This window comes from Rattus norvegicus, chromosome 6 (genome assembly GCF_036323735.1).
Source record: "Rattus norvegicus strain BN/NHsdMcwi chromosome 6, GRCr8, whole genome shotgun sequence".
Lineage (NCBI taxonomy): Eukaryota > Metazoa > Chordata > Mammalia > Rodentia > Muridae > Rattus > Rattus norvegicus.
In genome coordinates this window covers 57,568,413-57,591,258 of record NC_086024.1, presented here as the reverse complement: position 1 = coordinate 57,591,258, position 22,846 = coordinate 57,568,413, and the positions used below count along the sequence as shown (strand labels likewise).

Sequence of the window (22,846 nt, the reverse complement as noted above, 5' to 3'; positions counted from 1 at the left end):
TGCCAAAAGAAAACTCTTGGGAACGTGGTTGTGAATTCACCTTCATGTAAACCTTTGCTGCCATGTTTCTCCTTGAGGTTGTAGATGCTCCAACACTGAAAGTTACAGGGAAGTAATTTTCAGGCTTCAGAAGGACAGACTCAAAACAAAAATATTTGAAAGAAAACCATCTTTTGTAAATGCCACTATTACTCAGTTACCTAGGAAACAAATGATCAATTTTCTCATACATAATTGTCTCACTACTTCATGTACCCTGAAAAATCTATTTTCTTTATGCCTCTAAACTCAAGTTTTGGAGTAGTTATGACCTAAAGGTAAGAAAAAATGCTTGTTTTTTTTTTTTCTGCCTTCACCCGGCCCTACTTAAAGCAGGTAGGAATTTACTTACCTTTTCTTAGGGAAGCCACAAGCTTTTCAGATCTTTTCTCTTTGAGCAAGGACTCCTTTTGTTGTCAGGATGGCTGCCCCGTGTATAAGACAGCACAAAATGTCACATGTCTGTGTTAGAGGCCAGACCGTCTGGGGCTGGCTGCTTTAGTACTTCCCAGTTGTCAAAGTTTGGAGAACCAAGTCCCATCCATAAACTGGAGAAGGCTAAATGGCACATCAATGACCTGTTCACTTTGGTCACCTTTACTAGAAATGCGAATCATTCTTCCCATTGCTGGAGTGCAGCACACAGTAACTACTGAACGCTCTCCCTTCACATCATGTCAATCTTTGCTGCCATGTTTCTACTTGATGGTGTATATGTTCCTTATCCCTTCCTTGGAACGACTGGGCTGAGAAGTGGAAGAGTCAGCCTGGCTGGTGCCTGAAAGCAGGGCTGTTGGTCAGCATGGTTGGTTCAGCTGTCTGAGAACTTCGTTTTACGAGTGTCCCACTAGTAGGATAGCTCGCGAAACCTAGACTATATGAAAACCAGGGTTTATACAGAGTATATGTTTCCTTTGAGTCTGGACTTTTAGTAAAAGCCAGGAAGTCAGGGAAGAGGATGTCAACGATTCTGTTTACAATAAAGTTTAGGAAGTGGGTAAGGTGTTTCAAAGACTCTAGTATAATATACTGGGCTGTCACCATTGTGGCATTCTGGCCACCACTACTGACGGTTCTGTCAAAGCACATCTTAAATGACATCTTAAAGCACAGCAATAACTCATCTTAAATGGGGCTGATATTTACAGTAGTATTCTAAGAAATATTATGCCAGTTCTTAGTAAGGTAACAGGTATTGACTTGATGTCTGAGCAGTTTCTGGATGTAGACCAAGAAAGCTATACATATTTGACCAACCATATTACTGAATGTCAAATTGACTATCTTTTAGGACAGAACATGTCTAAATACCAGCCAAAATGTGAATTGCAAATGACATCAAATAAAACTTGCTAAGTTCTAGACCCTTGTCTTTCAGAAAGTCACTATATAATTTTATGTGACAATAAAATACAGTTTCTTTAAAAGAAAAAATTAAATCCATCCAGTTTTAATTATTCTGTAGCTAATCTATAATCTTGAAACTTGATTGCTCAAATTCTAAGCTGAAACTAAATTACTCAGAGACGATAAAAACAAGACTACCGAGCAAGCATTTTTTAAAATAATAATATTGCCAAGTAAACTCAACAGAATTGTTTGTTAATACTTTATTAGTATTTTCTAACAGACAGAACATAACACAAACCAAATAAAAATTTTAATTCTGTAGTTAATAAAAATAACTGACATTCTGATTCTTTCCCCTTGGTTAAAGAAGGAGAGCATTGATAGAGCGGTTAGGCACAATTGACACTTATGTACAATGATATGCACAAGGTAATTTTTTAACAATTAAAATCCTAAAATGTGCTCTTTAGTTTTCCCTTATAATACAGGAGCCAGGCTCCCATAAGCGAAACTTTCTACTAAGAAAAGAATTTTACAAGGAGTGACAAAAAGACTTTTAAACAAGTCCTTAATTAAGGTGCGGCAACAACGGAATGAAGTTGTTGGGCTAAGAAGACAGTTAAATTAGATCTCAAACATTAAAAATGTAGTTATTTTACAGTTACTCAAATAAACATGCATTAAATGAAAATATTGCACAAAATTAAAACTGCAGATTGTGAAATTTATGTTGTTCTTAATTTATTTTTTTAAAAATGGTACACTTTCATTGCACTTAACTGTTTTTTCCCCAAAACACCTGCAGCAAACTTATAGTGATCAAACTGATATATTCAAGAAAATTTTTTTTGTTTTAAATTAAGGCTAACAAAGTGCATCCACTGGTCAATGGCACAACTGTTCCAGCAACTACGTGGAACACTGGAATTACAGGAAATACTCATCTAAGTGCTACATTTAAGTCAGACAATCGGACTTTAGGAGAGTAAGCTGTGATAGTTTCTTTGCAGTTTTACGGTACCTGAAAAAATATCAGAAAACCCAAAAGAATGATTAATTTCGATGGTTCTTGCCTAAAGGCACCACTGACTTAAAAGCATTCAGCAGAAGACATAAAGCCTCTTTGTGTTTATGTTCATATGTGCAACAAATACACAAAATATAATAACTTTGTGAAACGCAGAACACTGTACTTTGCTTATGGGTTAAATACTCTACATGGCTAGACCAAGCCTAGGCTATCTGCAGCTATAGCATGACCTCAGTCTCCGTTGTAAAACACAGACGTGCACACAGACACGTGGCCATTCGACATTTCTGCTCCTGAAATATACAAATGCTTTTCAATAAAAATTACCTTAAAAAACTATTTACTCAAATAGTTTTCTCTTTGCTTTACTCTGTTTGGTGTGTTTGCAGTTGTCTTGCAGGGCTATTAGAAGAATCTGCATTTTACATGACCTCTTTTTCCCCTGGTTGACAGTTTTCTTTATATAGAAACACTTTTCACATGTACACACTAGGCTCTTGCATCATGAATCCTTCTGTATACACTTTAATGTATTCACGTAAAAATATAATTGAAATTGGAGGCTATTTATGAAATTATTGCACTTGTGACCATGCTGATTGATGCTTCCTAATTTTAAGCCTGGGGCCGAGGAAGGGCCGGCAGGGCAGGGGCAGGAGCATATGATGAGTACAGGAAACATGTCTTCTGCCAGAGAGACAGAATCTTTTCTCACTTGCAAGTTTCAAAAAGGGGTTTTACTTACGTGATTCTGAAAGACATGCAACACATGCTGAACATGTGCACACTAAACATATGCACTCAGCACTGACAGCTCCTAAAGCTTCACAGGAATGCTTCCCTCGCATTACCAGGCTGCACTGCATAAGAAGGATCTGAGTGACGACAGCAAGAGCAAATCCTATTCCAATCTTAAAGCTCCCAAGTAACTGGATCATCAATACTCTGTCCCTTTACAGTGAGCACCCACACATTCTTTAAATAGCAGGGTACTGGCTCAGTGGTCTGAAAAGTAGTTTCACTATTTTAAGGTTTTAGTGTTAAATATTTTTAAAACAAAAAGAGATGATATATCCAAACCCCTAGTCATTGGAAGTATTTAAAAGTACAGAAATCCTGCATATATGGGATATGAAGACTTCCTAATGGACAAAATGGAGAACACTAAGAAATGCAAAGGCTTCACACCTCGAAAAGGTATTTGTTTCACTGATATAAAATATTAGGGCGTTAAATGTATACACCAAAGGGTTTTGTGTACTAGCTTTATTTAGAATTTTACATTATGCGAAATATAAATAAAAGCATATTTTTAAAAATAGTACAGTTCTGTTTTCATTATTTATTTTCATATATGTACACATAGTAGAATTAGGCATTTGTATGTTTACATAGGACTATAAGCTCATTAATCCTTTGATTTGCTATATTGGTAGTTACCTAAGGCATGTCTAGATCATACGATTTAAAGTTATCATATGGTAACTTTCAATAGAGTACTGTTTTAATTTCCAATTTTTAGAAGGACAATGTATTTGGCAGTTCTTACAATAAATAATTTCCCTTCTATATAATCAGTAATCTGTTAAAAGATTAAAACCTGAACTCCTAAGAGAGCTACCACATGCTTCTGCCCAGATGCCAAAAGAAGGGTGGAGAGCTGAGCGCCGTAAGAGCGAAGCCGAGCCCCAAAGCACATGGACAAAGACAGTCAATGAAAACTCTATCAATGAATAATAAACCCAATCAAGTTGTGGTTTTGATTGGTTTTATTTTATAGTGCTTTACTTTACACAAGACTGCAATTTGGGAAGGGCTGTTTCCTACACTAAGGGCCTTCTTTCTCTCACTTTGCCCAGGCCGCGTTGAAACAATTGAACAATTGTTCTAAAGATCAATCTTACCTGCTAACCCACATGATAGCAAAATGCTGACGACCCACAAGATCCTTGAATGAAACCAATCTCTCCAATTGTGCACTGCGCTCTGCAGCTACTAACCTAGTTAGTGAAGTTACCTATGACCCACGGTGGCGTGCTTCCCTCAGCTCTCACACATACACTCTGGCACTCTGGCACTAGGAGAGAATGCTGATTAGTTTGGAACGGAAGAGGCCAACTCCATTCTTGAACGAGATGGGGCAGTATCCTCTCAATGTTGCAAATTATGCACCAAATCATGTAAGACACAGGAATCTCTCTTGGTAGTGGCTGGATTACAGAGGAGAATGAGAAGACCAGTCTATGGGTGTACTAGGAATCTGTGTTGAGACACGGAAAGACTGGTGTAGACGCAACAGTATGTGAGTTACATCCCAGAAGATCTGTCCACACCATTAGTCCTGGACAAAATGAACACCACCTTCACAGGTTGGAGTGTCACCTTTTTTGTAAAGAAGGCGCTTGAGTACTTTGAAGTTTTTGTTTATATTTCTGCATTTGCTTTGACCTTGAATGAAGTTTGTTGAAAAGTTCACGAAATTTATACTGTGGAAATAAGGTTTCTAAAAAGCCTTCTAAGAAGACATACACCATCCTCCTGTTTAACTGGTTGTGCTGAAACATTTCAAAAACACGAAGAATACCTTTCCGTGTTGTCTCAGCGCCAATAATGTGCTTCAGTTCATCTGAATGAAGTAGAGAAAAAACACAAATATTCATTCCTCAGAAGGAAATACACACCTAAATTATGATCCTAAGTGTGAATCTAAAGCACACAGCAGAGTAGCTCGTAAACAGTAAGTATACAGTTATCAAGCTCTGTGTAACTGAGTCTTAAAGCCTATGCATACCTGTATCTAGCATTATCTACACACCTATACTAGAGAGAGAGAGAGAGAGAGAGAGAGAGAGAGAGAGAGAGAGAGAATGAGAATACAGCACAAGAAAGTGAGGAGCCATACTCACAGGTTATGGACTACAGTCACATTTCTCTCTTAAATCCCATGTGGTAGTCACTTTCTTTCCCCCACTACCGAATGAAGATTTCTAATAACCAATATCCTTATAGTTGTACAGATTTGTAAGAGTTTAGTAAGATGTAGAAGCAATGACTGTAGCCGATTTTGTTAAGTGGACAGGCTGAGGACAGATACAAGGAAATTAAGGATTATCCCAGTCACCAGCACATTAGTAACCAAATAGGAAGCACATAGAGAGTGGTGAGAACTGAGGTAGAGAAATCCGGCTGGAATTTACAATGCCAATAAGAGAAAGTAAAAGACAGAGACACTGTCTGGACTGTGAGGGCAAGCTAGTGTGCTGCTTACATGGACAAACCAAATTATCAGAGAGAGAGAACACTGGAGAGCCACTTGGGACTGTCCTGGAATCATTTATAAGGACCCCCAAAACAAAGCCACCATTTTGCTGTGTTAGGAAGAAAAAGCAAAATTTATAAGTTTACAGGTGTAAAATGTAATAATATTAAATAAGAAAGGTCGCACAATCTCAGAGAAAAAGAACCATGCTCTCCCTCATATATGGAGTCAACCCAATAATGTAAGTATATATGTAAACAAAGGAACATGTCTGTATTGCAAAACATGTAAAACAATGAAGGCTAAATATTAGATGGGGAACAGCTGAAAGCAGGTAATGCCCATGAATTATGAAAGAGGATACACAGCTAACTGTTTTTCTAGTTCTAATTCTGTGGTGGGGTTTTCATTTTTTGGTGGTAGATAAATACACAAAAATATATTCAATAGTAAAAGAACTAACTGTGTAGAAATTCATTGACATGTATAGACTCTGGATCTGATTAACTTGGGTATATGAATTATGTTTATTTGCAAATTTTTAATAGTAAAACATTTTAAAAACATAAAAAAGACTTGCAACTTCCAAAAGGTCGTCATTTAATTAGAGATACACTATAATTTAGCAAAAATATATAACCATACCACAAAACACAGGATTAAGTACATACAAAAATCATACAGTTCCATCTACCATCAACCCTCTTTAGGTCTTCTTTGCAGGAAGAGCTTCTCTGGCAATTCCCTCTGCAGCTGGAACATATGTGACACAGCTTCTCTCCTACTGTACTATTTTTTCTTTAGAACTGATCACTATTATATTACGTCTTACTTGCTTGGTTTGCTTCTTGTTCCCTCTAAAATAAGCTTCAGGAAAGCAGAGCAGTGTGCGTGAATGCCTAGCACACTGTCCGCACGTCAAGTAAGTACCTGTGTGACTAAAGGGTTCCTGCAGCAGGGCTGGCCACAGCACAGCCTCTTTCATTATAAAGCTGCATGAGAAGTAGTCTAAGTCACTGTTTCTTTTATTTTTTCTAAAGTATCATTTCTTTATGCCACCAAATTTAAACAAGTATAAGGAGAAAGTAACAGCAATGTGACCGATTTCTAATTTAAGATGGAAAAGTAAACACTCAAAATCTAATTATAAGTCATAACAAAGGTCAGGCACACGGGCTTATGCTCATGTCTATAATACAGAACTTGGGAGGCTGAAGTAGGACTGCATTGAGGTTAGACCAGCATGGGCTACCCAGTATCAGGCCAGCCTGATCTACAGCATGGGATAGCAGCTCAAAAATAGTAAGAAAAAGAAAAGAAAGTAAAATTGTAAGTAAATAGGTAACTACAGATGAGACAACTTGTAAATTCATTTTATCCATTCTCTACATCCATAATTAACACAGGAATATATCTAGGCATTGGCTAGTAGTTATATACATTTTTCAAATACTTGTGGCCCAGTGACAAAACTACCCTCATCATCCCCTACTCAGAAAAGCCCATTGGTCACAGGCTCTCTTTCTTAGAGGAAAAAGAAAAAAGAACAAATAAATCTATATTAATGACACCAGAGTATCATAAATATTCAAGTAAGATCAGCAGAGTGCTCATTTAAGAAATTAAGCTTTAATATGCATAGAAGTTATGACCAATCAGTTACCTGTACATAAATGTACTTGAATATTCCTTCTTAAAAATTCACATTGGTTGTTGTTGCTGTTGTTGTTTCAGTTAGGGGAATCATGTAAAACAGGCTGACTAAGTGCTAGGAATACGGGCATGTGCCTGTGACGCCCACAATATTCCGTGCTAGGGATCAACGCTAGGCAAGCACTCTGACAACTGACCTACATTCATAGCTACATTCTCAGCTACATTCACACCTGTCTTTGGAAAGACAGACAGACAGACAGACAGACAGACAGATGTAAGCAAATAAGTTAGGAGGGGGCGCGGAGAGGGAGGAAGAGGGAGAGGGAGAGGGAGAGGGAGAGGGAGAGGGAGAGGGAGAGGGAGAATTAATAAAAGGCTAGCCCCCAAACCATGACCTATCTAGTTCCAGGTCATACTCACTTCTATTAGCTCATTCATCTGTCACGTTTTCTTTACATAATTCTCAAGAATATTTTAAAGCAGTAGAGTAGGTTTTACTCATTCAGACATGAATTGGAATCCTGCTACGTACTACTTACAAACCTTGGGTAGGGACTTCGAGCCTGTATCCTCATACATGAAATATAAAGTAAATATTGACTTGTTTCAAGTGACTTGTTAGGGAAACACTTACATAGTCCTTGGTAGATAACAAGCCATCATTTGGTGGTCATTAGAATAATAAAAATGAGGTCAAAAGTCAGAAGAAATAAAAATAAGTCAAATTTTAATCAAATGTTTTCACTCACCTGGCATAACTGCAAATAACTTTGTTTTTCCTGCAATTCTTGTTCTCATCCTAATGGCTTTATCCCTGCACGGAGCAGCCTCTGCTAAAATGCCATTGGGCCAAAGTGCGTCTCTATTTAAGAAAATGAAACAATGTTGTGAGCAGTTTCATCTGACTAATGATACTAGTTACAACTCATTACAAACTGCTAAAAAATATTCAAACAGAGAAAGCATTTCTAAAGTTTTATATAGACAAATAACAAGGAGCATCTAGGAGCAGGGTTCGATTTAGGGGTGAAAGAATATATACATGAAAAAGTAGCAGGTGAGTCCTGCTCCTGGTACTTCACTAGTAAGATGGGATTATATGGATCAGCGCATGAAGAACATTTAAACTCAAAAGTGGGGGCCTATTAAGTGAATATCTTCTGCAAATCCACACATAGCACCCTAAAAAGGGACAGCCTAGCATCTCAACAGCTCTTCTCTCTTGGTTATGCCATCCCATTGTCATCCTAACTCAGCCAGCAAGAATCTCAAGTTGGTGTCTGCAGTGTACCTCACTCAATCAATTCATTCTCCTGGACTCCCACCCTGCTTCCTATGGTTTGGTTCACAGGTACCTGCACTGAGCAGGTCTGGAGGAATGGGACTCTACAGGCCATCAGAGTTTTCCAACCTTTTGGGACAGAGACATCATCTCAAAACTGTCATCTATAGATATGCTAAGCCCCTTCCATTGTTATCTGGGCCACTGGTTGGCCATGCCCACAGAAAAATCATCTTAATGTGCCCCAGAAACACTTTAGATATCATGAAATAAAACGACCTATTGTGCAGACCTTCTACCTGTTAAACCAACCCAATCATCTGGAGAAAGATGCACACAGAGGTAAACTCCCCAGTTGAGTCCCATCTACAGTCAAGGCTGAGAATCACTGCCACAGAATTCAACTGCCCTGAGTGAAATGAACAGGCCAGGGCAGGCAGTCCAACTTTAGGAAACAATAGAGTCTAAAAGGGAGAATCTTTGGTTCTGAGCAGAAAACCAGCTCCCCTCTTGCCATCACTAGAGCCTTTGGGAAAACTGCTTTTCTTCTCTAACCCTCTGCTGCCTCATAACCAAATGAAGAGAAGTTGCTTGGACCTGATGAAAAGGATGTAAGATCGCAAAGCAGATGGGGCTCACGGAGAAGAAGCAAGTTAGGACAACAGTGACAGCTCCTTTCTCCTTCCTTCCTGACCGCCAAAGTCCAGTGTCAGGAGTTCCTATGCCTGCTTCTCTTCCCACTCACAAACGGGTTTACTGCTCTATTCATCAGTTGTGCTTCAGCTTCTGATCCTCTCGCCTCTATCCCAAACACCATGCCAAGTTTTCTAACACTATGTCAATAATTTCAAAGATATTCTATAGGATAAATATCTAGCCTATCATTGTAGAAATGTTTCCTTTATGCCTTTGCTAGTCTAGATTAGAAAAAAATCAATAGCTCTACAGAACAAAATGCTTACGTATTTATAATTATCATGTATGTAAATGCACAGTGTGTGTGTGTGTGTGTGTGTGTGTGTGTGTGTGAGAGAGAGAGAGAGAGAGAGAGAGGGGGGTGTGCATGGGCCATAGAGAACACATGGAGGTCAGAGGACAACAGTATAGAAGTCGATTCTCCCTCCTTTAGGTGGATTCTGGGAACAACCTTGGGTTGCAAGGTTGGTGTGGCAAGTGCCTTCACCCTCTAAACCTTCTCAGCAGCCCCCAATTCTTATTATGATTCTCCTACGTCTTTGCTCACCAAACACACTGTTAAGGCCAGTAAAGACACAAAGGTCATTAAGTGAAAGTCGACTGGGTATAGCAACACTAAACTCTGCAGTGTGTGGACAAAGTGACTGTCCTGAGATATACCTGAAACGCTTCACCGAGTCAGCCACTTGTTCCGGTGAGGTCATCCAGTCAACATGGTCAACTATTTTTCTGAAAGTAAAGGATCTCGAATGAGTAAGCTTAAAGTCTTTAAGGCAAATAAGACTGACACAAGTTTCACAGAGTGATGCTTTCACTTCAGGATAAGCTGTTTCTGAGAAGAGGAGCTCTAATGCTCTTTAAAAGCCCAGAGAAAAAAGTCCACAATAAAGGCCTAGCAAGTCATTTATAGAATTAAACTCTACTCATCAATGGGCTTGAAGCAACAGAACGGGAGACACAGTTACCTGTTAATAGTATCACCATATGTAGCTCTAATAAGTTGTTGGAGTAAATTCTTGATATTCCTTCTCAACCACTGGTTTCTCTCTTTTAAGTCAAATACCTCATCCATTAGAAGCAGCATTACCCTAAGTGGAATATTGTCATCCACCTGAAAAAAAGGAGAAAAAAAGATTAGGATAACTGATAATAGCTTTGTACTGTGAATGGCTATTTCTATATAGCAAACAGTACAACTGAAAGAAATCAGAGACTATGTGACATTAAAGCCTCCAAAGGCTCACATTACATATTAATTCAATAAAAATTATTTCCTACAGCCACATTTTGGGGGATATAGAATTTTATAATCCTTCATCCAGAAGTTCTTTTATTGTTGAGAAATGTTTTCGCTGTCCAGGATTTTTTGTTATTCCAAATGAATTTGCAAATGGCTTTCTAACTCTATAAAGAATTGAGTTGGAATTTTGATGGTGATTGCATTGAATCTGTAGACTGCTTTCAGCAAGACGGCCATTTTTACTATATTAATCTTGCCAATCCATGAGAATGGGAGATCTTTCCATCTTCTGAGATCTTTTGTTTTTTTTCCTTCAGAGACTTGAAGTTCTTGTCATAGAGATCTTTCACTTGCTTGGTTAGAGTCACACCAAGGTTTTTTTTATATTATTTGTAGCTATTGTGAAGGGTGTCATTTCCCTAATTTCTTTCTCAGCCTGTTTATCCTTTGAGTAGAGGAAGGCTACTGATTTCTTTGAGTTACTTTTATATCCAGACCCTTTGCTGAAGTTGTTTATCAGCTGTAGGAGTTCTCAGGTGGAAGTTTTGAGGTCACTTAAGTACACTATCATACCATCTGTAAATAGTGCTATTTTGACTTCTTCCTTTCCTTCTTCCTTCTCCCTTTGACCTCTTTTTGTTGTCCAATTGCTCTCGCTAGGACTTCAAGTATCATATTGAATAGATAAGGAGAGAGTGGGCAGCCTTGTCTAATCCCTGATTTTAGTGGGATTGCTTCAAGTTTCTCTCCATTTAGTCTGATGTTGGCTACTGGTTTGCTGTATATTGCTTTTACTGTATTTAGGTATGAACCTTGAATTCCTGACCTTTCCAAGACTTTTATCAGGAAGGGGTGTTGAATTTTGTCAAATGCTTTCTTGGCATCTAATGAGATGATCGTGCGGTTTTTTCTTTGAGTTTGACCTCAAGCTGTATTACAGAACAATCGTGATAAAAACTGCATGATATTGGTACAGAAACAGGCAGGTAGATCAATGGAATAGAATTGAAGACCCAGAAATGAACCCACACACCTATGGTCACTTGATCTTTGACAAAGGAACTAAAACTAATCAATGGAAAAAAGACAGCCTTTTCAACAAACGGGGCTGGTTCAACTGGAGGTCAGCATGTAGAAGAATGCAAATTGTACATTTTATCTCCTTGTACAAAGTACAAGTCCAAGTAGATCAAAGACCTTTACATAAAACCAGATACACTAAAACTAATAGAAGAGAAAGTGGGGAAGAGCCTCGAAACATGGACACAGGGAAAAATTTCCTGAACAGAATACCAATGGCTTATGCTTTAAGATCAATAGTTGACAAATGTGACCTCATAAAATTGCCAAGCTTCTGTAAGACAAAAAGGACACTGTCCTCAGGACAAAATGGCAACCAACAGATTGGGAAAAGATATTTACCAATCATACATCCAACAGAGGGTTAATATCTAATATATACAAATAACTCAAGAAGTTAAGACTGCAGAGAACCAAATAATCCTATTAAAAATGGGGTACAGAGCTAAACAAAGAATTCTCAACTGAGGAATATAGAATGGCTGAGAAGCATCTAAAGAAATGTTCAACATCCTTAGTCATCATGGAAATGCAAATCAAAACAACCCTGAGATTTCACCTCACACCAGTCAGAATGGCTAATTTCAAAAACTCAGGTGACAGTGGATGCTGGTGAGGATGTGGAGAAAGAGGAACACTCCTCCATTGTTGGTGGGATTGCAAGTTGGTACAACCACTCTGGAAATCAGTCTGGAGGTTCCCCAGAAAATTAGACATGGGACTACCTGAGGACCCAGATATACCACTCCTGGGCATACACCCCAAAGATGCTCTCACATATAACAAGGACACGTGCTCCACTATGTTCATAACAGCCTTATTTATAATAGTCAGAAGCTGAAAAGAACCCAGATGTCCTTCAAGAGAGAAATGGATTAAAAAAAGGGGGGGTACATTTACACAATGGAGTACTACTCAGCTATTAAAAACAATAACTATATGATATTCTTAGGCAAATGGATGGAACTAGAAAATTTTATCCAGAGTGAGGTAACCCAGTCACAAAAGAACACACATAGTATGCATTCACTGAGAAGTGGATATTAGCCCAAAAGCTTAAGAATACCCACAGGAAGAACAACAGTATCAACCAACCAGACCATACTGGAGTTCCCAGAGACTAAACCACCAACCAAAGAATACACATGGGGGGACCATGGCTCCAGCTGCATTTGTAGCAGAGGATGGTATTGTCTGGCATCAGTAGGAGGAGAAACCCTTGGTATGTTTGGGCACTTTTTGTTTCACTGGTCTTTTGCTATAATAAATTGTGGTTTCCAATTTGTGTTTTTATGATTTGGGAGTTTTGTGCATGAGTATCTTCCTTGAGTATTTTCTCTATTTCAAAATGATTTGTTGAAGTCTCCCATTATTATTGTGTAAGGTGCAATTTGTGCTTTGAGCTTTACTAAAGTTCCTTTTATGAATGTGGGCGCCTTGTACCTGAAGCATAGATGTTCAGAATTGAGTTCATCTTGGTAGATTTTTCCTTTGACAAGTATGAAGTGTCCTTCCTTATCTTTTTTGATAACTTTTGATTTCATTTGATATTAAGATGGCTACTCCAGCTTGTTTCTTGGAACCATTTGCTTGGAAAACATTTTTCCAGCCTTTTACTCTGAGGTGGTGTCTGTCTTTGTCACTAAAGTGTGTTTTCTGTATCCAGCAAAATGCTGGAATGGGGTCCCCAATGGAGGAGTTAGAGAAAGGACTGAAGGAGCTGAAGGGATTTGCAACCCCATAGAAAGAACAACAATATCAACCAATCAGACACCCCAGAGTTCCCAGGGACTAAACCACCAACCAAAGAGTACACATAGGAAGGAACTCATGGCTCCAGCTGCATATGTAGCAGCAGATGGCTCTGTCTAGAGTCCCTTGGTCCTGTGAAGGCTCATTTCCCCAGTGTAGGGGAATACCAGTGCACAGGAGGAAGTGGGTGGGTGGGTGAGCACCCTCATAGAAGCAGGGAGAGGGAGGATGGGATAGGGAGCTTATGGACAGGAAACCAGGAAAGGTGGTAACATTTGAAATGTAAATAAAGAAAATATCCAGTAAAAGAAAAGAAAAAGAATAAAAATGGTTTGTCTATTTTCTAAAGAAGGAGAAGTGGGCTGTGGAGCTGGGTGGGTGAGATGTGGTGAAAACCTGGACAAGATGGGAGAGGAAATCCATGACAGAATATATTATATGGAAGGGTTTTATCAATTAAAAAAGAGAAAATAAATTAATACACTTTAATTGTAAAAACTTTCAATGATATACAAAACAGAAAAAAACAGCTATAATGCTTTAATGTGAAAAATTATGCATGCCAATAGATAATAGCTACTGATTTAGAACTATATATAAGTGATCATTTAATGATTTTCAATAGTCATTTCCTAATTAACGCTATAACTGAAAAGACAAGAAAAAGTATAGGTTTTTAATTTTCATAACTATGTTCTAAACATTTGATTAATATAATTGTTATGCCATGAAAGGACAGTTTATAACTTAAACAGTCCACAGGGCAGAGGGATTCACTTTATTACTGTGGTAAAATAAATACTGCTCAATTATCTAATAAAAAAATCAGTTTAATGATCCAAGACATTAAAAAAAGTAACTATATAATCCAGAGTAAAAGATGTTACAGATATTACACATTAAACTCAGTAAGTGTCTTAAAATGATCTTGAAGAAGGAAAATATACACATATATGATACTTCATTATTAATAAATCTATGTGGAAACTGAAAACAGAAAATTATAAATTTAAGATAAATCTGCGCAAGAGCCCAGAAACAGATTAAAAAATTCAAAAACAGAAGCATACTTAATATGGTAAAGAAAAATCCAGCAGTGGGGACAGATGGACTTTTAATAAATGGAGCTGAACTCTTTTTTAATCTATACATATAATTTACCACAGATGAGGTACAAATTTAAATGTTACCATGGCAAATCAAAAAGAACTGCAAAAAAAAAAAGTCACAGAGCAACATACAGAGTTACAAAAGCAACAGACAGAGTCGGGGGAGGTATTTCAGAAATCCATAATATACATCATATCTATGTTACTCATACTCAGATTATATTCAGCACCCAAATTAACAAAACACATAAAAAATAAACACAGCCAAGTCAATAGAAAAATGAGAAGATTTAGACACCCATAAGACATGACACTAATGGCTAACATACATGAATCTACAGACATATAAATATTGGCTCTTGCCAGGATGTAGAATATTAACGTTCATATTGTGCTAGTAATAGTAAAAATGGTACGGCTTTGGAAAAGTATTTAGTAGCACATACTACAACTTTATATACATATATATTTTTTTCCTGACTCTTAGGTAGAAGAATATATATTTATCTTTTTTTAGTTTTAAAATATGCATCAAAATATTCAGGGTGCTGTGCATAATCCAATATATAAATTCACAAGACTAAATACAAACACTGCAAAGACACAAGAATTGAAATATAGCTACTAAATAATATGACATAAAAGACTATCAGAAGGTTGAACAACAACAAAACAAAGGAAAATAGACATAAGGGAACACATACTGCATAGTTTCACTTAAAGTATAAAGTGTAAAACTGGGATAAAAGTTAGGAGAGCAGTAAATCCCTGGTGGAGGAGCAGGCTGTGACAGCAAGAGAAGAGAGTGGTTTCTATGCCCTGGTAATAGTTCGTTTGTTTGTATTTGTTTAAATTCAAATGTTGAAGTCAGGAACATAGGCAGTCTGTAAGAATTTCTCGTGTTTAACAATATGGGAAACTGAATGAATGAAACATATGCACATTTACTAAGATTATCTGCCAAAAAATGATTTGAATTATAGCTTAAATAAAATTATAGAATAAAGTCAACTCACATTATCATCAAGCTGAGCTGAGACTCGACAATGCTCAGGATCCGAATCAGTCTTTGTAATTAAAGGAGGTACCTAGACATTTAAAAAATAAAAGTGAACACAGTAGCACAGCAAAAAATTCTAATACCAGCAGAAACCAAAACAAACCAGAATTTGATTTGATTTGATTATTGGTGCAATGTGTTAACAAAGCTTAATGTTCTAAATTCTGAACTTAGCATCCCCAGGGAACAAACGTCCAATCTTCTAAGCTCTCTTGAAAGCATGTTAATAGGCTTAAGCAGTTAACAATTACTTGATAAGGGGAAGAAGAAAAAGCAGAAGGAGCGGAAAACCCACTGCAACAGGAGAGTCAGCTAGGACTATGTAGGGCCTGGAAAGGTCAATGGCTTCTCTGGCCAGCCAAGGTCACATGGCTGACTGCCAGCAGAAGCAGGGCTGCCCCTCACAGCAGGGTTTCACTTTCACAATTGCAGCTAGGGACAGAAGGATAATGGTGAACAGAAAAGGAACAGCCTTTAACACACAAGACAATCTGCCTTCAGTAATGTGTCTGGATGGAATTAGTTATGACGCTCTTCTACCACTCAAGTTTTAGGTTTATGGTTTGTTATTTACAGCTTTGATGGCATCCTTAAAAAGGAAAAAAAAGACTGTCAAAATTATTTTAAAAGTGTAAGGTGGAAATGCAACAAAAGTACTTAGTTTAATCCCATTATCTAGACATCAAATAAAAATGTTTCCTGGAAACATCTATACCACCCAGAGGTGTGTATATTAAGGACAGGTGGAGACACTGACCAGGTGAAGGACTTCTTACTTTGATTTCATGACCCTCTACTGTGTGAAAATGGAGAAATCAGACTTTATATTTCAGTGGATGAAAAGTACAACTCATTTGCAAATATAACTTATTTGCAAAGCAATCTATATCATTAAAGAATCAAAACAGCCCAGTGCAATAAATTGATACTTAACTAATTTTAAATTTGTATTATAAATGAATTTGCAAAATTCTACTAAAGACTGATGAATGAAAGGATTTTCAGTATCAGGATCTAAATAAATTTTTCCTTTTAACTTTTCTTTTTTATGAATATACGTCTGAAAATTTTGGAGAAGAAGCCTAATATATCATAGTGACATAAAAAATGTTTGCTTTAGAGATCACTGGAAATGTCTTTTTACCTTAAAAAATGACTGCTTTATGTCTTGCCCTAATCTCTCCGACATTCTGCCCACGTTGTCCGACATTTTTGTCACTCCTTCTGCCAAGCTGTCAGGAAGGGACTTGACTGCATTTGAAACATTCCTCATAGAGTTACGAAGGGGATTTACAAAAGTGTCCATCTAAAATGAAAAAGAAATTATACTCAGATCAGTTCCAAACTCAGGAGCCTAAGAAAACACAGAGTTGCAACCACGTGAAGGTAAATGATCTTCCAGTCAATAATATGCCATTGCCTTCAAAACAAAACACACACACTGTTGACATATCTTAAAAACACATCTTAATACACACATAGATGACTTTAAAATCTGACTGAGGAAGATACTATTAGGATAGGAATATAAGCCTTCACTGCTTATTAAATTCTGAATACCTTCCCAAACAAAATGTGATACAAACAGAATTAACTATCCCATACTTTCACCACAATCCAAAGTAATGGTAAGTAATGCTTTGCCAGAGCATGAGATATCTACCAAAAACCACAGAAAGAGTGGGACCACACAAGAGAGACAAGTTTGCTGCACACCAGCCAGCAAAGCTGAGGAGTAGAGCCATAAGCCTTTTGACAGCAGGCATGGAACTAGAGCTACAAACGGCAGCTTCCCTGGGGGATTGTGGATGTGCTTTGGTCCAGTATTTTCTCACTATTACCATGATCCTCCCTTTTGGAATAATAATAATGCATATTCTGTGAAACTGTATGTTGGAAGTATGTTATTTGCTTTTGATTTTTACAGAGGGTTACAATTAAGAGATTATCTGAAGACTCAGAATAGACCTTGGACTGTGCAAGGAAGGCTCTGGGGACTTTTAAGTAGACTAAATGCATTTTGTGTTCTGTATGGCCATAAGCCTATGGGAAGTCAGAGAGTGTGATAGAGTGGCCTGAATGAGAGTGGGCCATATTGTTGAATACTTGGTCCCCAGTTGATTGAATTGCTTGAGAAGGATTAAGAATTATGGACTGAAGGATAGGATATTAGCAATTCTCATATAGTATAATATTCATTATAAAGAGAACGCCACAAGCATAGGGACATGTTTTGAGGTTTAAAAAGAGATACACCATTCAGTGTGCTATCTGATCTTGCAGATCAAGATATACGCTCTCAGCTCCTGATGCCATGGACTCTAGCCCTCTGAAACCATGTGGCACAAATAAACTCTTTCAAATAAAAATTGTCTTGATCATGGTGTTTTACCACAATAGAAAAGTAACTGAGACAGCCAACAAATAAAGCAGATATGCTTTATGGAAATAGTCAATCTTAGTAAAGAACACACAAATAGAATTCATTTGTTTGCCTGTTTTGTTTTTCAAGAATAAGTTTCTTTGTGTAGGTTCCGGGAAGTCCTGGAACTGTCTCTGTAGACCATGCTGAGCCTGGAATTCAGAGATCTCCCTGTCTCTGCCTCCTAAATGCTGGGATTAAGGGCCTGCACCACCATGCCCAGCCCAGCATACAGAATTCTAAGAGAGTCCTTAAGAGAATATCTATGAAGCATCTATTACATTTAAAACATGCAAATATAGAGAAAATTGCAACCCTTAAATATAATATTCACTAAAAAGAACTTCGCAAGCATGAGAGTCCATTCTACATTAATTCTACAAATACAGGGTTTGTTTAAAATAGATCTAGAAAGGATTCTGAAAAAAAAAACAGGAAAAAAAAATAAACCTTAAAACTATGAGACACAAGAGTAAATCACAGAGGGCCAGCACAAGCACACCCTCAGCATAATTTATACAGGTGCTGTCTATATAAGTTACCAGCTCTACTCAGTTCTGTTCTAGTAACATAACATTCAAATCGAATTTTAACTTAACACTTCTAACTATGGTTTCACATAGTGATTCGCATAATGATTTCATACAACATATCCTTAAATAAAAAGTTACTTCAACCAGAGAAAGTATTCTTCTTACTTATTCTATGAATTAATTTTTCTACAGATTTTTTAAAAAAGAAACTGACAAAAATCAATGGTTTCTAAGGCATTTGTCAAGCTGTGAAAAGCCTCTCATAAAATGTTGCAGATTATTTAATCTAATGACTACTTACTTAAAGGGGTCTTTAGACTTTATTAGTAATTTAAAATGTAATATGCAACTAACCTGCATATACTCCTGCAGATTATTTAAAATGATGGTGCATATTTAATATAAAACTTAGTTTATCTCAAATGACTGTTATCAATTCTATAGTTAGAATTAATGTAATCATAAAATAGAAAATAAGGCAGAAAACTGAAACACGTCTCTATTAACATGTAAGACTGCATCCTGAATACAGATACTCAGGAAATAAAGCGTGAAAATATGCACATGCATATATGTGTACCTATATACACATACATATATACATATAGATACACACACACTTTACTATTTTAAAGTCTATTTATGAGAATTTATTTTTAAAACATTTAACTTAGGAATGTTAGCATCCATTAAGATGTTGAAATTTAATATGAACTCCAATTTATAAATCCTAAGTATTATTGATTATTTTGTATCAACTCCCCAACCTCATGTTTTGCTTTTGGTTTTGGTTTTGGTTTTTAATGGCGAGATGGGAAGAAGTGTGGTTGAAGCTTTTCAGTTGTTATTTTAAAATCATCTAAAGTTCTAAAATACTGGAAAGGGTTACTGCATACCATCCTAAATTTTGCTTTGCTCATATTATTTATTACCAGCAAACATTTATTAGTTATATGTGGGATATAGTTAAACACAAAATAAATCTTACTTGATTTATGCAGTGGCTTAAAAGAGAAAAACCTTGGTTTCTTGAGAAAACTAAAGTTATAAAATGAAAAATTCACTGATGGCCCCTAGCAAAGAAGGAAGCAGGACTTTGAGGACTGTTTATAAGGCTTTTGTTGATACCACAACACTTAACTCCATGTGCAGGCCTGGTACCATATTTTAAATTAACTGAAACAGTTTTGATAACAAACATTTCACCTAGGAGGTAAAAATACTTTCAGGACACATCCTATTTAACATTTTTCTTGTCTTTAATTCAACTGAAACACATTTCCTCTCAGTGAAATAATGAAAAGTTTGTAACCTAATTCAGGCAAACTTTCATAATGGACTAACTACTTTAGATGTTTGTTCGTTTGTTTTTTCTTTCAAGCTCCACTAGATCATAATGTAAACTTATATATATATAAGATATGATAAATTAGCCTGTCCCCATCTTTGGCTTGAGAGCCATCCTATACTAAAGAAAACCTAGGTTCATTCTTCCTTGTGATTAAATCTGTTTCTCAAGGATTGGGCTATTAGCTTGCCTGTAACCTTAACTATAAATGGTTTACATAGCTCTTCTAGGAAACCACAGCCATATCTGTTTCAAAAACTTGTTACAACCATCTTACAACTGTATCTTTGTTTTAAAAGGTTTTTATGACTACTTGCTGTTACAGCTCCCTGTGGCTATGACTGTCTTATGCGTACCTTGCAGTCATATCTTTTGTTTCAGGAGGTCTTCCTTATGGTTAACTTGGTTATGCTTCTTCTGCTCCTGTAGCCCTGCCTACTTTGCCTGCCATATTCTCTGTTTGGAAGCCTCCTCCCTCTCAGCAGTGAAAACCTCATCTTCGTCACATCTAATGTCGACCTCCTGAGCCCCACTTGTAGGGAGAAGCAGCCCATGCACATAAATGTTTAAGAGTGTGCTTCAATTAATTGTTTGCATGAATTAATGTGGCCATGATGATTTGGGTCAGTGGTCTATCTTTTGCATCTTTGGTACTAACAGATATTCCAGGCAATAGCATATTGACTAAGCCAAGACATACTTAACATATCATTTTAAAATATATGTAAATCTATATCTTCCTCTATTAAAAAAGAAGCAAGAAAGATCTTAAAAGGAAATTCAATAGAATGCTTACCTTTCGAGCAAAATCGCCCTTCCCTTTACTGTAGGCTTTGTTCTCAAGGAAATCATAGACACAGTGAGCCAGCGCAGGGGACGCCTTCAACATTTCAGGGGTCAAAAGTAACTAACAGGGAAAAGAAGAAATCATAAGAGGGTAAGATAGCACTGATTACAATTCTATTTTATAAACTGTCTGGCTCTACAGCTTATCCATACTAGAAGACTGTGCTGTTGATATAATACTGCTAAAGTTTAAGAGTAATAAAAATAGAATTTTATGACATACATATAGAAACTTTCAAGTGCTATAAAAAAAAGTCCAAAACATATTGCCTTCACAAATGCAAATGAACTTAATAATTTAGTTTAGTGGCTTCTAAGCCAAAAGTGGTGACACACTTAGTGCAGGAGCTAAAAGTGCAATAGAGCCAGTCCCCTTTAAGAACAAAATATACTACCACAATTGGGAATGTCATTTTATCAATTGTAAAAACATGAACATTAGGGATCTTAATACAACTAAAACTCAGTATTTTTGAACTAAAGTGTTTAGCAAGTTTTATAAATGCAACATTTATGCACTTCAGTTCCCAGTTGGGAAAGTAGGAAGTGACAGCCAGCTTTCTTCCTTTGCCTCCTGGCCTTTCAATACACAATAGCAATTACCACTACTGGAACTATACAAATCTGTTACTTGTGAAAAACAAAGCAAAACAAAACAAACAAAAACCCATCTATAAGCCACAGATATAAATCCATGTTCCCAAACAGGTGGTTTCTAGCTGTAGAACACAGGAAGCTAAATAATGGAATGTTTACTGTCCGATGGGATGACACCTTCCTTAGATATACAAATCATTATAAACCACTAACTAGATGACCTGAAAAGGTTCATTACTCTACCTGGGTTTGGATATTCAGATGTAAAATCAATCTCTAGGCACTCACCAGTCTACACAATATGTAACTTGTAAAATATGGTATGTCATGTGAGAAAATTTTATGACCAAAATGATGGACCCAGAAAACATCTTCAGCTCTATTTCTCTTGAACTATTCTGGGAACAACAAAAAGGTACCAGTACCAGGTTTTGAGGTAACCCAAAAAGCACATATGTATTAAGTTATAAGCATTTAACTGTTGGGTACACCTTACTATATACCTAGTTGTAATAACCTGAAAACCATGTTACATATACTCATCTAAACACAAGTAAGCAAAAGTCTTGAGTGCTTAAAAGAAAATGTCTAAATTTAACACTGAATACAGAAACAATAAACTATCTAAAAGACTACATGTCACATTTGATACACTATTAAAATTGGCTATTCGTTCACAATTACAGCCAGCCACAATATTTGGTTGTGTTGTTCTTACTGCTAATAAGGCTGAATATTGGGGCACAGGCATGCCATGTATATGCTGCACCAAACATAACTCAGTAACAAAATCGATCTACTTATGTGCTGTAACAAATGAAATCTGAAGGAAATAGTAAAATGGCCTTACCTGCAAATAAGCATTTAAATCCTTTTTCCTCTTCTCTAAAAAATCTCTATCCATATTGTTGAAAGTCTTTTTACCAGGAAGCTTCAATATACTTGACAGATTTTCAAACTAGAAGACAAAATACATTTAATACTTCTCTTTTCAAGAGAAATAATTTCCACATAACAATTTCCCTACATGTCAAATATCTTAATAATAATATTAATAATTCAGGGCTATATTTCCTTACATTAAATAAAACATCACATATATTGTCCACAACACCAAAAATACAGTTACCCTTCTTAATCATAAAGAACTGGCAATGGGGAATAATGCCAGTGAAAACCTGATGAAACAAGCATTCAGACATACTGCTTTTCATTTTGGGGTCTAATTTTCAGATTAGTCAAAATTCCATAGTAAAGCAGTTATATTTTTCTTAGCAACCATTTATCTCACAAATAGAGTATTAATAAATTTAAATTTGATTCAAAGTTATGATATTATGACTTGTTAAAATCTAAGGGACTATTTCAATATTAGTGACTATAAAATAATCACTATAATATGATCTTTAAAAAGCAGAGAAGACAAATTACTAATTACAGGCAGGAACTGTATTATAACGCTGCATATACTTATAATAAATATTAATAAACTTTTTCTCATCATCATATGAAAAATAAGCTCATAAATTACACTATGAAAAAGACCC

The 22,846-nt window shown here is 36.6% G+C and overlaps 1 protein-coding gene across 9 annotated transcripts in view; it reads right to left on the bottom strand.

Annotated features, from left to right (window-relative positions):
• Positions 1-1,634: 1,634 nt before the first annotated feature.
• Positions 1,635-22,846, bottom strand: part of Snx13 (sorting nexin 13) — a 111,486-nt gene continuing 90,274 nt past the window's right edge. For 8 of the 9 annotated variants that reach the window (XM_006240022.5, NM_001399693.1, XM_039112496.2 and 5 more), the window contains 8 exons: positions 22,150-22,257; positions 20,653-20,763; positions 16,698-16,859; positions 15,510-15,581; positions 10,278-10,423; positions 9,973-10,041; positions 8,084-8,196; positions 1,635-5,045 (listed from right to left, as the gene is read on the bottom strand). In XM_006240022.5, the coding sequence (XP_006240084.1) occupies positions 4,798-5,045; positions 8,084-8,196; positions 9,973-10,041; positions 10,278-10,423; positions 15,510-15,581; positions 16,698-16,859; positions 20,653-20,763; positions 22,150-22,257 (1,029 nt within the window). In that variant the 3' untranslated portion in view covers positions 1,635-4,797. Of the gene's footprint in view, positions 5,046-8,079; positions 8,197-9,972; positions 10,042-10,277; positions 10,424-15,509; positions 15,582-16,697; positions 16,860-20,652; positions 20,764-22,149; positions 22,258-22,846 lie in introns of all 9 variants that reach the window. The other variant, NM_001399694.1, reaches the window with a different exon arrangement.